The sequence below is a fragment of the Myxine glutinosa genome, chromosome 13, assembly GCF_964187855.1.
Source record: "Myxine glutinosa chromosome 13, kmMyxGlut1.1, whole genome shotgun sequence".
Lineage (NCBI taxonomy): Eukaryota > Metazoa > Chordata > Myxini > Myxiniformes > Myxinidae > Myxine > Myxine glutinosa.
In genome coordinates this window covers 72319846-72335932 of record NC_136273.1, presented here as the reverse complement: position 1 = coordinate 72335932, position 16087 = coordinate 72319846, and the positions used below count along the sequence as shown (strand labels likewise).

General features: G+C 38.9%; 1 protein-coding gene across 12 annotated transcripts in view; it reads left to right on the top strand.

The window, feature by feature from the left end:
• NAALADL2 (N-acetylated alpha-linked acidic dipeptidase like 2) overlaps positions 1-16087 on the top strand; it is a 466559-nt gene that overhangs the window by 211709 nt on the left and 238763 nt on the right. For 9 of the 12 annotated variants that reach the window (XM_068134602.2, XM_078767634.1, XM_078767636.1 and 6 more), the window contains one exon: positions 15177-15466. In XM_068134602.2, the coding sequence (XP_067990703.2) occupies positions 15187-15466 (280 nt within the window). In that variant the 5' untranslated portion in view covers positions 15177-15186. Of the gene's footprint in view, positions 1-13497; positions 13583-15176; positions 15467-16087 lie in introns of all 12 variants that reach the window. The other 3 variants (XM_078767638.1, XM_068134606.2, XM_078767639.1) reach the window with 1 other exon arrangement.

Genomic DNA, 16087 nt, shown 5'->3' with positions numbered 1-16087 from the left:
GAGTGAACCCTTTATTGTCGATGACAGCTGTTGTGGGTGAGTATGTTTTGTTAGTGTTTGTCTGACGATGTGCCATGTAGAATGCAGAAATCTGGGCTCATGGACAGATAAAGGGTTTACGGTTTGTGTTCTCACAGTGAAGGCAATAGAGAGGTATTGAAAAAAAAAAGCAGGCAATTTTATCGAGAATTTAACCACAAAATGATCACCAGTAGTTATATGTAAGTTCACCTTATGTATTGGGAAGAATGTCGATGGGACAAATCTAGTTACTCACATATTCCAAAGAGGGAACAAAAGTGGGACAAAGTATTTGATATGGTGGGATGCATGAAGTTATCCGCAACATTGATAACTAATGTACCATGTAATGAAATGCTTGAAGGCCCATGCCTTCATATAACCAGACTTGGTGGGAGTAATCGTTAGCTCGTTCACTCTGGGTCTAGGAGGTCAATGGTTGGGATTGATGGGCCTAATGGCGTCCTCCTGCTTCAATGTAAGGGAACTTATTGTCCCCCGTCGCACCGCGGAGCGAAAGGGGGACTATGGCTTTCCCCTCCGTCCGTGTGTCCGTCCGTCCATCCGTGCATGTGGGCGTGCGTGCGGGCATGCGTGCTTGCGTACGTACGTGTGTGCGTGCATAAGCGAAGGACCGCATTCGAATTTGGTGTGTGGGTGTAACCCACGTCAAAATCCAAGATGGCCACGGCCATGTATGTCTGATGCCATGTATGTCTGAAACTTGAGTGGAATATCTTGAAAAATAAGCGAAGTACCAACTTCTAATCTGGTGTGTGGGTGTACCTAGGCATAAGGAAGAACCCTATTGAAAATTGTGTCGCCACGTCAAAATCCAAGATGGCCGCCGCCATGTATGTCTGAACCTTGTGAGCAGAATAATTTGAAAAATAAGCGAAGTACCAACTTCTAATCTGGTGTGTTGGTGTATCTAGGCACAAGGAAGAACGCTATTGAAAATTGGTTGCCACGTCAAAATCCAAGATGGCCGCCTCCATGTATGTCTGAACCTTGTGAGCAGAATAATTTGAAAAATAAGCGAAGTACCAACTTCTAATTTGGTGTGTGGGTGTATCTCGGCATAAGGAAGAACCCTATTGAAAATTGTGTCGCCACGTCAAAATCCAAGATGGCCGCCGCCATGTATGTCTGAACCTTGTGAGCAGAATAATTTGAAAAATAAGCGAAGTACCAACTTCTAATCTGGTGTGTTGGTGTATCTAGGCACAAGGAAGAACGCTATTGAAAATTGGTTGCCACGTCAAAATCCAAGATGGCCGCCTCCATGTATGTCTGAACCTTGTGAGCGAAATATCATATCATAGCATGTTTTCTGCGTCTTCCACTTTGTCAACTCACATCACTTCCCCGACGGGGGACCCAGGCGTAACGCTCGTTATTATTACCTCTGCCATCATGCCCATGGTTCATGCCTGTCTGTCTGTCTGTCTGTGAACAGGATATCTCAAAAAGTTGCGGACGGTTCAGACAAAAGTTGGTGGACAAGTTGGGTATTTGACAAGTAAAAATTGCTTCAATTTTGGTGAAGATCCGAATCTGGATCCGGATCAGCTAATTTTTCAGTGATTCTTCGCCATTGAGAGATACGGCCAAAATCTATATGGAGCACGATATGTGAAAAAATTGTGGACAGATTTGGCCGAAACTAGGTGGATGAGTTAGGTAGGTGACAAGAATAAGCCGATAGGATTTTTTGCTCAGTGTCATTCACGTTGTTATTATTATTATTATTATTATTATTATTATTATTGTTATTGTTGTCTTGATATTTTTTGTGCATGCACGTCAATGTGTACTTACTGGTATGCATTCCATCTCCTGTGATCCCAGTGTGCGTCTGGTATAAAACAAGCCGTTGACTTCATGGTATGGTGAAGCATCATGGATTGGCTGCCACGTTCGCTGCCAGTTATGAAGTTCTCGGCCATTAAACCTCAACTGGCCAGTCATTAAACCTCTGATGCCAGAACCGCACAGCTGGTTTGCCACTAAATTCTACCGTCTGACATTTTGTTCCATTGTTATTTTCCACGTCCTCTGGGACAGTGACTGCGTTCATTTGTTGTTGGGATGTGTATGCATGTCACGGCTGTGTGGTTTCACTGGTGGTGTAAATGTACTGTCCTGTTGTGAAGAGAAAGGTGCTCACTGCTCACTGCTCAGTGCAGCGTTACCGTTTGTTGCAAGCCTTGCCAATGAGCTCGATGCACAGCGTCGTGTACAGGTTGCTGCAGAATTGCTCTATGGGCAATTTGGCAAATGCTGTCGTTGCATTTTGGGACTGGAAAAATAAATGCCGAAGACAGTCATGCTTTAGTTGCTAACTTGACATCAAGATGAGTTGCTAACATCATGCTTAAGATGGCAGTCATGCTAACAACTCTTAGCCACGTGTTGCATACGAACGATGATGATTGTGAGATTGCATTTCCATGTCTTTTGAAAATCTTGGCGGGATATACAAATCTTAAATGGACGTGACATTAACAAACCCAGGATCGTCCTTGGGCAGGTAAGTGCCCCATACACATATATATATATATATATGTATATATATATATACTGTATACACCTTGATATGACGTGCATTTAAAACACGGGAATTCTTCCGGATTCTTTGTAGTTAATTAGTCTAATCAACTAAGGAGATCATAACGATCATTTTGGTCTGTCAGATTCCATATCATAAAGCTCCAGTAGAACTCCACAAAAAACATTACACACACACACACACACACACACACACACACACACACACACACACACACACACACACACACCTCATGCATTTATAGTAGATGACCTAAATTACGAGTTATAAAACATAAGTAAAGATAGGAATAGAATAATTAAGCATGATTGTTGAAAACGCTATAAATGAATTGCTGATTTTACGCATGAGAATGCGTCTTCCACTTGGTGTCCATGCAGGTGTCCATGCAGGTGATCTGTCAGGTTGGATCATGTTGAAAAAATGAAATTACATTTGATTGGTTTCCAGCATCGTCTGGGTTACACTCTTTTCCGTGAGGTCATTTTGTCGTGTGGTGGCACGGGCTGACACGATCTTATACCTGTCTTCTGCAAAGGTGTTCTTGACATTAGGCGACAATCGATTGCATACGGTACATTGATGAGGAAGCCATTGATGAATGGCCTATGTGTAGCAATTTTGATCTGGTGTAAGGAAATTTTATTGTCAAGTTTCATTTGTCTAGTTTTTACACTTATTTGAAATATAATTTTCCATGAACACGCTCTGTACATTGTTGATCAAGCAAACGCTTGTTTCCTATAATATTGACTGCAACTGACGTAACCTCCTCACCCCCTCCTTTGCGGAAAGACTGATGGTCCATACGAGTCGAGAACTACATAGTTTGGGCCAAAAAATGGATTCATTGGAATATTCTTGCCGGAGCTGCTATTGCTCACACCTTTTGGTAATTTTCGGTGTGCCCCAGTATTCCCTTGTGCCAAAGCAGGAAGCTTTTGGTCAGATCAGAGCTCCAAGCTGAGAAGCCCCAATGGGGAAAACCAGCCATTCTTGAGTTGTGTCCTTGCTCATCTGACCTATGTTCTATAATTTCTGACCTCGAGGTAACAGTTGAGAGAAACCGGTTGTTGTTGTTAGCGAATTGATATTGGACATTGGAATGGGATTCAATTCTGAATTTGGTGCGCTGATCTATCAGTTAGAGGAATTCGTCATTTGTTGCAAGGTGCTGGCAAATACAGTCACGTGAAAAAATAAGTACACCCCATGTAAAGTTCTGACTTTTTCAACATATTTCAACATACAGCTATTTGATCTTCATTTCAACAATATTGACAGATAAATGTGATATAATATAACAAATATCATGAAACATTTACATTTTGTAGTCCATTGTATAATTTAAATAAACATAAATGCAAATTTCGCATGTGGAAAAAGTAAGTACACCCCTACATTTATCACGACTTCAAACACCTAAAATTAGAATCAGGTGCACCAGCTCAGGTGCAAATGATTAGAACATTGTTAGAGAGGATCTTGGAGGAACCTGTCTTATTCAAACCTCAGACATTTAGTTTGGTTTGCTCTTTGTTGTTGAAGTGTGCGGCGTCACCATTCTTAGATCAAAAGAGCTGTCTGAGGCCTTCAGAAAGAAGGTTATAGATGCCTACGAGTCTGGGAAGGGATTTAAAAAGATCTCCAAACAATTTGAAATCAATCATTCGACTGTCCGGAAGATCATCTTCAAGTGGAGAAGATTCCAAACAACTGCCAACTTGTTCAGGCCAGGCCGCCCCAGCAAATTCAGCCCGAGAGCAGACCGCAAGATGATGAAAGAAGTCTCTAAGAACCCCAGAACGTCATCACGGGACCTACAGGTAGCGCTTGCCACTGTTGATGTCAAAGTGCACGAGTCTACCATTAGAAAGAGGCTGCACAAATTTGATCTACATGGGAGGTGTGCCAGGAGGAAACCTTTGCTGTCCAGAAAGAACATCAGGGCAAGACTAAAGTTTGCCAATGAACACCTAGGCAGAGACCAGCACTTCTGGAACAATGTGCTCTGGACAGATGAGTCAAAGGTAGAGCTATTTGGCCACAGTACCAGAAGACATGTTTGGCGAAAACCAAAGACAGCATTTTACCACAAGAACCTGATAACAACTGTAAAGCATGGTGGTGGAAATATTATGGTTTGGGGCAGCTTTGCTGCATCAGGGCCTAGACAGCTCACCATCATAGAATCCACTATGAATTCTTCATTGTACCAGAGGGTGCTTGAGGATAATGTGAGGCCATCTGTCGGAAAGTTGAAGCTCAACCGAAGGTGGACCTTGCAACATGACAATGACCCTAAACATACCAGTAAATCCACCAAGGAATGGCTGAAAAGAAAGAAATGGAGGGTTCTGGAATGGCCAAGTCAAAGCCCGGATCTAAATCCCATCGAGATATTGTGGGGGGATTTGAAACGAGCTGTGCATGCAAGAAACCCCTCAAACATCGCACAGCTGAAAGAATTCTGCATGGAGGATTGGGCAAAAAATTCTCCCAGTCGATGTCAGAGACTGGTAGACAGTTATAAGAAACGCCTAGTTGAGGTTGTTTCTGCCAAAGGGGGCAATACCACCTATTAGAGCCAAGGGTGTACTTACTTTTTCCACATGCGAAATTTGCATTTATGTTTATTTAAATTATACAATGGACTACAAAATGTAAATGTTTCATGATATTTGTTATATTATATCACCTTTATCTATCAATATTGTTGAAATGAAGATCAAATAGCTGTATGTTGAAATATGTTGAAAAAGTCAAAACTTTACTTGGGGTGTACTTACTTTTTCACATGACTGTACCTCACCTCATCTCTGTGAAAGATGCTGAGGGATCTTTGACGTCTGCAAATTAACGTTATCAAAAAGGACACCCGGTTTAATGTCTATCTATTGTCGATCTAACGGATACATTAATGCCTCGCCCTGCCTGTGACACACCAGGGTGACCGTTTATAGCAAGGTCGGGATTCAATCCCAGGCTAGACAACCAAGCCCATGGTGTCCTTTGGAAGAGTATGCGAGTTATCTCCGGCACCCTGAACAAATTACAAATTCCTGCCCTGACTGACAGCTCGTAGGGTTCTGGCAAAACAACCGGCATAAATTTTACCAAGATGGCAGTACCGATGCTCTGTAAAGAGTACGCCACTTCGCATCTCATCTCGTCCACCTTACCTTCCTTACTCATTAACAGCTATCACAAATTAGTTTTAAACATCTCTTTTACATGAATTCTTCTACTGTTGAACTAGTGGGGTTAACTTAAATAGACTGTTGTTGGACAGCCATTTGTATATGAACCAGCAGATTTAGACAGACTCTCATTATTGTTATTTGTATTGGCAATCCAAGTTGTCAAATGCCCATTGATGTAATTTGAACTAAATGGCATGTTGTGTGCACTCACTTGTGGACGGTTAAGAAGAGCAAATGCAATTCAACTGTAGTGAATTTACGTCTGGCCGAGACACTAATTTAATCAATATCCTGATCAAATTAGTGTCGCGGTCAGATGTAAATTTGATGAGGTCGACTTTGTGAAAACTGGTATCCCAGTAGTAGAACCCTGATTGTCAATCGGGTATGCAGATGTTGTTGTACAAAGCATGACTTGCATTCACGGTGATCTTTATTACTCTTGTTATGAGCATATAAGAGTACAAGACCCTTTGCTTCGCTGACTGCTTTCATCAACAGACAGCATGTTGCAATACACAACAAGAAAAAGAGCAATCAGAGATTGCAAACCCTCGCCAGGGTGTATTTTCAGTGGTTTTTAAGGCTTTTGTGTGAAAACAAATATGGCGGCCGAATCACGTGACCGGTGACGTCATGATTTTTTTTTCTCCGCCAATTTATGCCTACAAGACGCTCAATAAAAATTCATCATGAGCAGATGAAGTTTTGTACTTGTTGAATTGTGACGTCATAATGGAGGGACCTATGACATCATCATTAACATATTTTATTCCCCATGGAGAGTTCTTTACAATGAGATATTTCTCAATTTTATCTATTCAGCGCTTTCGGAGATATGGAGGTGCAAACTTTTTCTGTTTTTCCAAGAAGGCGGCCAAACCACGTGAACTATGATGTCATAATTATCTTTAAAAAATTATACAGGTGGAGATGCACCTAGTGGGGTTATTTGGTGAAATTTGGTGAAATTTCACCTTTGGTGAAAATTTCCTGTCGATCGGACCAATGGTTGCAGAGAAAATCATATTTATTCTGTGCTGACAAACAAACAAACAAACAAATGAAAAATCGGTCAGAGACCGAGGACATGCCGGAATGTACTTTTTTTAAATCGGCCATTTTGGACAAATATGGCGGCCGAACCACGTGACCGATGACGTCATCATTATTTGTTTTCTAAACTAATTTATTCCTAGATTATGCTCAATAAATTTCATCTTGATCGGATGAAGTTTTGTACTTGTCGAATTATGACGTCATAATGGAGGCACCTATGACATCATTAACATATTTTATTCCCCATGGAGAGTTGTTTACAATGAGTCATATCTCAATTTTTTTTCTATTCAGCACTTTCGGAGATATGGAGGTGCAAAGTTTTTCGGTTTTTCCAAGATGGCGGCTGAACCACGTGACCAATGACATCATAATTATTTGTTTTCGAAACTAATTTATTACTAGATTATGCTCAAGAAATTTCATCTTGATCGGATTAAGTTTTGTACTTGTCGAATTATGACGTCATAATGGACGCACCTATGACATCATCATTAACATATTTTATTCCCCAGAATTACCCTTTAGAATTACCCTTTAGAATTACCCTTTCGAATTACACTTTCGAATTACCCTTTAGAATTGCCCTTTAGAATTACTCTTTGGAATTACTCTTTAGAATTACCCTTTGGAATTACTCTTTGGAATTACCCTTTAGAATTACTCTTTGGAATTGCACTTTGGAATTACCCTTTAGAATTACCCTTTAGAATTACCCTTTGGAATTACTCTTTGGAATTACACTTTGGAATTACTCTTTAGAATTACTCTTTGGAATTACTCTTTGGAATTACTCTTTGGAATTACTCTTTGGAATTACACTTTGGAATTACTGTTTGGAATTACACTGGAATTACAGTTTGGAATTAATCTTTGGAATTACTCTGGAATTACACTTTGAAAGTACTCTTTGGAATTACTCTTTGGAATTACTCTTTGGAATTACTCTTTGGAATTACTCTTTGGAATTACACTTTGGAATTACACTTTGGAATTACCCTTTATAATTACTCTGGAATTACCCTTTAGAATTACTCTTTGGAATTACACTTTGGAATTACTCTTTGGAATTACACTTTGGAATTACACTTTGGAATTACACTTTGGAATTACACTTTGGAATTACTCTTTCGAATTACACTTTAGAATTACACTTTGGAATTACACTTTGGAATTACTCTTTGGAATTACACTTTGGAATTACACTTTGGAATTACTCTTTGGAATTACACTTTGGAATTACCCTTTAGAATTACTCTGGAATTACTCTTTGGAATTACACTTTGGAATTACCCTTTAGAATTACTCTTTAGAATTACTCTTTGGAATTACTCTGGAATTACAATTTGGAATTACTCTTTAGAATTACTCTGGAATTACACTTTGGAATTACCCTTTAGAATTACTCTTTAGAATTACTCTTTGGAATTACTCTGGAATTACACTTTGGAATTACCCTTTAGAATTACTCTTTAGAATTGCTCTTTGGAATTACTCTGGAATTACAATTTGGAATTACCCTTTAGAATTACTCTTTAGAATTACTCTTTGGAATTACTCTGGAATTACACGTTGGAATTACCCTTTAGAATTACCCTTTAGAATTACTCTGGAATTACACTTTTGAATTACTCTTTGGAATTACACTTTGGAATTACCCTTTAGAATTACACTTTGGAATTACTCTTTGGAATTACACTTTGGAATTACCCTGTAGAATTACTTTTTGGAATTACACTTTGGAATCACCCTTTAGAATTACTCTTTAGAATTGCTCTTTGGAATTACTCTTTGGAATTACCTTTTAGAATTACTCTTTAGAATTACTCTTTGGAATTACACTTTGGAATTACACTTTGGAATTACCCTTTAGAATTACTCTGGAATTACACTTTGGAATTACTCTTTGGAATTACTCTTTGGAATTACACTGGAATTACACTTTGGAATTACCCTTTAGAATTACTCTTTAGAATTACTCTTTGGAATTACTCTGGAATTACAATTTGGAATTACTCTTTGGAATTACTCTTTGGAATTACTCTTTGGAATTACTCTTTGGAATTACACTGGAATTACACTTTGGAATTACCCTTTAGAATTACTCTTTAGAATTACACTTTGGAATGACCCTTTAGAATTACTCTTTGGAATTACTCTTTGGAATCACCCTTTAGAATTACTCTTTAGAATTGCTCTTTGGAATTACTCTTTGGAATTACCCTTTAGAATTACCCTTTAGAATTACTCTTTGGAATTACTCTTTGGAATTACTCTGGAATTACTCTGGAATTACACTTTGGAATCACCCTTTAGAATTACTCTTTAGAATTGCTCTTTGGAATTACTCTTTGGAATTACCCTTTAGAATTACCCTTTAGAATTACTCTTTAGAATTACTCTTTGGAATTACTCTTTGGAATTACTCTGGAATTACACTTTGGAATTACCCTTTAGAATTACTCTTTAGAATTACTCTTTGGAATTACTCTGGAATTACAATTTGGAATTACCCTTCAGAATTACTCTTTAGAATTACTCTTTGGAATTACTCTGGAATTACAATTTGGAATTACCCTTTGGAATTACTCTTTAGAATTACTCTTTGGAATTACTCTGGAATTACACTTTGGAATTACCCTTTAGAATTACCCTTTAGAATTACTCTGGAATTACACTTTGGAATTACTCTTTGGAATTACACTTTGGAATTACCCTTTAGAATTACTTTGGAATTACACTTTGGAATTACTCTTTGGAATTACACTTTGGAATTACCCTTTAGAATTACTCTTTGGAATTACTCTTTGGAATTACACTTTGGAATTACACTTTGGAATTACCCTTTAGAATTACTCTGGAATTACACTTTGGAATTACTCTTTGGAATTACTCTTTGGAATTACTCTTTGGAATTACTCTTTGGAATTACACTTTGGAATTACCCTTTAGAATTACTCTGGAATTACCCTTTAGAATTACACTTTGGAATTACTCTTTGGAATTACACTTTCGAATTACTCTTTCCAATTACTCTTTGGAATTACACTTTGGAATTACACTTTGGAATTACCCTTTAGAATTACTCTGGAATTACACTTTTGAATTACTCTTTGGAATTACACTTTGGAATTACCCTTTAGAATTACTCTTTAGAATTACTCTTTGGAATTACTCTGGAATTACACTTTGGAATTACCCTTTAGAATTACTCTTTAGAATTACTCTTTGGAATTACTCTGGAATTACACTTTGGAATTACCCTTTATAATTACCCTTTATAATTACCCTTTAGAATTACTCTGGAATTACACTTTGGAATTACTCTTTGGAATTACACTTTGGAATTACCCTTTAGAATTACTCTTTAGAATTACTCTTTGGAATTACACTTTGGAATTACACTTTGGAATTACCCTTTAGAATTACTCTGGAATTACACTTTGGAATTACCCTTTATAATTACCCTTTAGAATTACTCCGGAATTACACTTTGGAATTACTCTTTGGAATTACACTTTGGAATTACCCTTCAGAATTACCCTTTAGAATTACTCTTTGGAATTACTCTTTGGAATTACACTTTGGAATTACCCTTTAAAATTACTCTTTGGAATTACCCTTTAGAATTACCCTTTAGAATTACCCTTTGGAATTACTCTTTGGAATTACACTTTGGAATTACCCTTTAGAATTACTCTTTAGAATTACTCTTTGGAATTACTCTTTGGAATTACACTTTGGAATTACCCTTTATAATTACTCTTTAGAATTACACTTTGGAATTACTCTTTGGAATTACTCTTTGGAATTACTCTTTGGAATTACTCTTTGGAATTACACTTTGGAATTACACTTTGGAATTACCCTTTAGAATTACTCTGGAATTACCCTTTAGAATTACTCTTTGGAATTACTCTTTAGAATTACACTTTGGAATTACACTTTGGAATTACACTTTCGAATTACTCTTTGGAATTACACTTTGGAATTACACTTTGGAATTACCCTTTAGAATTACTCTGGAATTACACTTTTGAATTACTCTTTGGAATTACACTTTGGAATTACCCTTTAGAATTACTCTTTAGAATTACTCTTTGGAATTACTCTGGAATTACACTTTGGAATTACCCTTTAGAATTACTCTTTAGAATTACTCTTTGGAATTACTCTGGAATTACACTTTGGAATTACCCTTTATAATTACCCTTTAGAATTACTCTGGAATTACACTTTGGAATTACTCTTTGGAATTACACTTTGGAATTACCCTTTAGAATTACCCTTTAGAATTACTCTTTGGAATTACTCTTTGGAATTACACTTTGGAATTACCCTTTAAAATTACTCTTTGGAATTACCCTTTAGAATTGCTCTTTAGAATTACTCTTTGGAATTACACTTTGGAATTACCCTTTAGAATTACTCTTTAGAATTACACTTTAGAATTACACTTTGGAATTATTCTTTGGAATTACTCTTTGGAATTACACTGGAATTACACTTTGGAATTACTCTTTGGAATTACTCTTTGGAATTACTCTTTGGAATTACACTTTGGAATTACCCTTTAGAATTACCCTTTAGAATTACTCTTTAGAATTAGTCTTTGGAATTACTCTTTGGAATTACTCTTTGGAATTACTCTTTGGAATTACACTTTGGAATTACCCTTTAGAATTACCATTTGGAATTACTCTTTGGAATTACACTTTGGAATTACTCTGGAATTACCCTTTAGAATTACTCTTTGGAATTACACTTTGGAATTACACTTTGGAATTATAATAATAAATAACCACCTTTAGAGGCCATTTTTCCCCGCAAAGCGGGGGTTGGCCTTTTTCGGGAACCGTGGTTGTTGTTGTTTTTCGGTCCTCTATTTGAAGCAATGTTTTACGGCCGGATGCCCTTCCTGACGCCAACCCTTTTTGCCGCCTTTAACGACAAACAGGGAATTACCAGTGAACTGGTACTCAATTAGCCGACCTCGGAAGGATGACAGGCTGAGTCAACCCCCCTGGCGTTAATTCAGCGATCGACCGGGATTCGAACCCAGGATCCTTGGATCCTAAGCCGGCACCCTAGCCGCTAGCCCAACACCAGGGATATTACTCTTTAGAATTACCCTTTAGAATTACACTTTAGAATTACTCTTTCAAAATCGCCTTTGGAATTACCCTTTAGAATTACCCTTTAGAATTACCCTTTAGAATTACTCTTTAGAATTACTCTTTAGAATTACACTTTAGAATTACTCTTTCGAAATCCCCTTTGGAATTACCCTTTCGAATTACTCTTTAGAATTATACTTTAGAACCCTCTCAAATTACACTGCAGAACTTTAAAATTAAACACGGTGGATTAGAAAGGTTTTTCTGCATTTTTTGAGAGACAGATGGATGGAAGGAAGGACATAGCCAAATATTAAATGGGCTTCACCAGTTAAAAACGTTCTCTTGTATTTTTTGGCAATTGATATTCTGACCTCACCCCAGGGGCACGGCCAAAAATGATAGTCTTTCATGATATCTCCTCCTAAACGGTTGTGCAGAAATTCACAAAACTTGGTACTTATGGTCACCACAAGGCACAAAGGTGTGAGAGCAGGATCATTTTTGCCCCTATTGGGTGTGATCAAAAGGTCGAATACACAAAATGCAATTCCAAGCACACTTTAAAATATTTTTAATGAAGCTTTGTATATGCAATCACCATTAGAGAACACATTAAATATGTAATTTTTTTTTGGATTACACCCCAGGGTCACGCTATATTGGGGGGTGGGGGGGAGTGGGGTGGGGGGGGGGGGGGGGTTAGTGTGGCGGGAAGGGGATTTTGGATCACATGGGTCAAAATGGGAAGAAATGTTTTACTCAGAATTTGATATTAGGTCATTCCTGGCAGATCTCTTTGCCACCTTTATCTCGGAGGTTATGTTTTCACCCTTGTTACTTGCCGGAAAAGGTTCCGGCAAGTATGTTGATCGGTTGGTTTGTCTGTCTGTCTGTCTGTCTGTTTGTCTGTGCACATCACTACGTCTACACCGTTGCACGTAGAATCGCCAATCTTTGCACACATATTTGTCTTGCCCTGGAATAGACTGTGCCCAATTTTTAACTCTCTCGGTCCAAGGCCTCCATTATGACGTCATGATTTGATAATTCGACAAGTACAAAACTTCATCCAATCAAGATGCAATTTCTTGAGCGACATGACGGCATAAACTGGTGGAGAAAAAAAAAACGATGACGTCATTGGTCACATGGTTCGGCCGCTATCTTGGAAAAGGCGAAAAACTTTGCACCTCTATATCTCCGAAAGTGCTGAATATAAAAAATTGAGACATGGCTCACTGTAAAGAACTCCATGGGGAATAAAATATATTAATGATGATGTCATAGGTGCCTCCATTATGACGTTATAATTCGACAAGTACAAAACTTCATCCGATCAAGATGAAATTTCTTGAGCATCATCAAGGAATAAATTAGTTTAGGCAACAAATAATGATGCCGTCATCAGTCACGTGGTTTGGCCGCCATATTTGTCCAAAATGGCCGATTAAAAAAGTACATACCGGCAAGTCCTCGGTCTCTGACCGATTTTTCATCTGTTTGTCGGTCTGTCTGTGAACAGGTTATCTCAAAAGGTTATGGACAGATTCGGACAAAACTTGGTGGACAGGTTGGTTGTGTGACAAGAACGAATCGATTTGATTTTGGTGAGGATCTGAATGAGAGGTTTTTTTACATTTTTCCAAGTGGTTCTTCACCATTGAGTGTTAGGCCCAAAAAGGACGTATAGCATGATATTTCAAAATTCTGTGGACAGATTATGACAAAACTAGGTGGATGAGTTGGTTCGGCGACAAGATCCAGTCGATTCGATTTTGTTTCAGGTCTGGATCCAGATCCGGCCTATCAGTGGATACAAAATGTAAACTTGCTTTTGGTGGGAAGCATGGGGATTTGGATTTTCGATGGCACACCATCGACTTCACTCCAACTACTGCTATTATTATTACTAGGGCGTGCCCGTACGTGGGTGCAAAAAAACATGCGTGCAAACAACAACAACAAAAAAAAACTTTGAAACCACGTGGCAGTAACGACCACAGAACCCCCCCCCCCCTCTATTTACATGAAATGGTTTGGTCCATTCGCAAAGCCAAAGCGAACGGCTTGCGAGTACGGTAGAACCCCCCCTTCTATTTACATGAAATGGTTTGGTCCATTCGCAAAGCCAAAGCGAACGGCTTGCGAGTACGGTGACCATACCTTGGGAACCACTTGTCCGATTAATTTCAAACCTTGAAAAGGCACATCCTCGGGTCCCCAGCAATATACCTGGCAAGTTTCAAGTACATCGGACCCGTGGTTGTCGAGAAACAGCGGTCACAGACACACAGACACACACACATACACACAGAGATTACTGGAATTATAGATAGACTAGGGCGTGCCCGTACGTGGGTGCAAAAAAACATGCGTGCAAACAACAACAACAAAAAAAAACTTTGAAACCATGTGGCAGTAACGACCACAGAACCCCCCCCCTCTATTTACATGAAATGGTTTGGTCTTCGCAAAGCCAAAGCGAACGGCTTGCGAGTACGGTAGAACCCCCCCCCCCCCCTCTATTTACATGAAATGGTTTGGTCCATTCGCAAAGCCAAAGCGAACGGCTTGCGAGTACGGTGACCATACCTTGGGAACCACTTGTCCGATTAATTTCAAACCTTGAAAAGGCACATCCTCGGGTCCCCAGCAATATACCTGGCAAGTTTCAAGTATATCGGACCCGTGGTTGTCGAGAAACAGCGGTCACAGACACACAGACACACACACATACACACATACACACACACATACACACAGAGATTACTGGAATTATAGATAGATTATTATTATTATTATTATTATTATTATTATTATTTACTCGTTGGGGACTGCATTGCTTTTTAGTTTTACTCTCAAGGTCCCGTCATTGAAGAGCAGCTGGTGATACACAGGTGGTAGACTTGTGGACCAGCTGGGTTTTAATTGACAATCCGGTAACAGTATGGCATTTATACTGAGACTTTTCTGCTGTGACTATCAGGTTTTCCAGACAAATTTAATCCAAATCACTGGCACACCCAAAGATGGATTTGAACCCACAACTTTCCTGGAGGCCAATGTAGCGTCCTTACGTTTGCCACATATGTGATCATTAGTTGCATTGTTCTTGCAAGAGGTTTTAATGCCAAGTTTAGTGTTTATTATTGTTCATCGATGTAACTCAGGTTGCTCTTTTCCTTTTTGTTCTGCTGGCAGGGTCACGGTGATGGCGGATAAGACTAATGGTCGACATTGGGGAGACAGACTTCGATCTGGAGTTGACAGGCCAGCTACGAGCCCGGGTGACAAGGCAGACGATGATGAAGACGAAGAAGAAGAGGATGATGAAGATCATAGAACTGGCCAGCACAGGGGAATTGTGAGGGATGATGAAACCTCCAATAGTGTTCTCGAGTGGGATATGGAGAAGGAGCTGAGCGAGACACGGTTGTGTGGGCGGCGACATTGCGATGCTCCATCACCTGGTCTAGCACGTTTTGCTACAGGTAAGTGAGACGATTGTGTTGCTCCATCGATGTCGCATTGATAATTCACTTGGCGGATAGCTGTTCACTATTTATTTACTTCGTTTTACCTTTTGATATGAGTGAAGTGCACCATTTAGAAGCTACTGGCATCATGAAAGTGCCACCCAGCCCTCCCTCTCCCCTTCCTCTCCTCCCAACCATCATTAATGACCTTTCAGGGCAGAAGCGTCGTGGTACATTCAACTAACTTGATACTTGAGATTATAAAACCAAGGCTTGTGTTGGTGTTACATTCAGTTCCTATTTGGGAAATCGCAACGAATTACGTCTCCACAATTGCAAAGTCGATAGTTAAGGCTTAGCACTTCCTAATAGACCTTGACCATTGTTGTTTGTTGTCTGTTGTGATTCATTTGTCAGGACGTGTCTTTAAGAATCGGTGTTCCCCTGGCAGGTAAAAATGCTTCCGTGTGCGAGTGCCGATTTGTGGTCTCGTTTACGCACTTTTTGGGAACTGTCTTGTTTAAACGAACACTTGAGGTGCTAAAGTGTGACGGGTTACGCAACGAGGACGGCGCACTAAATAATTTTACTTACAAAATTAATTAAACTCAATTAATTAATTAATTAATTATTGTA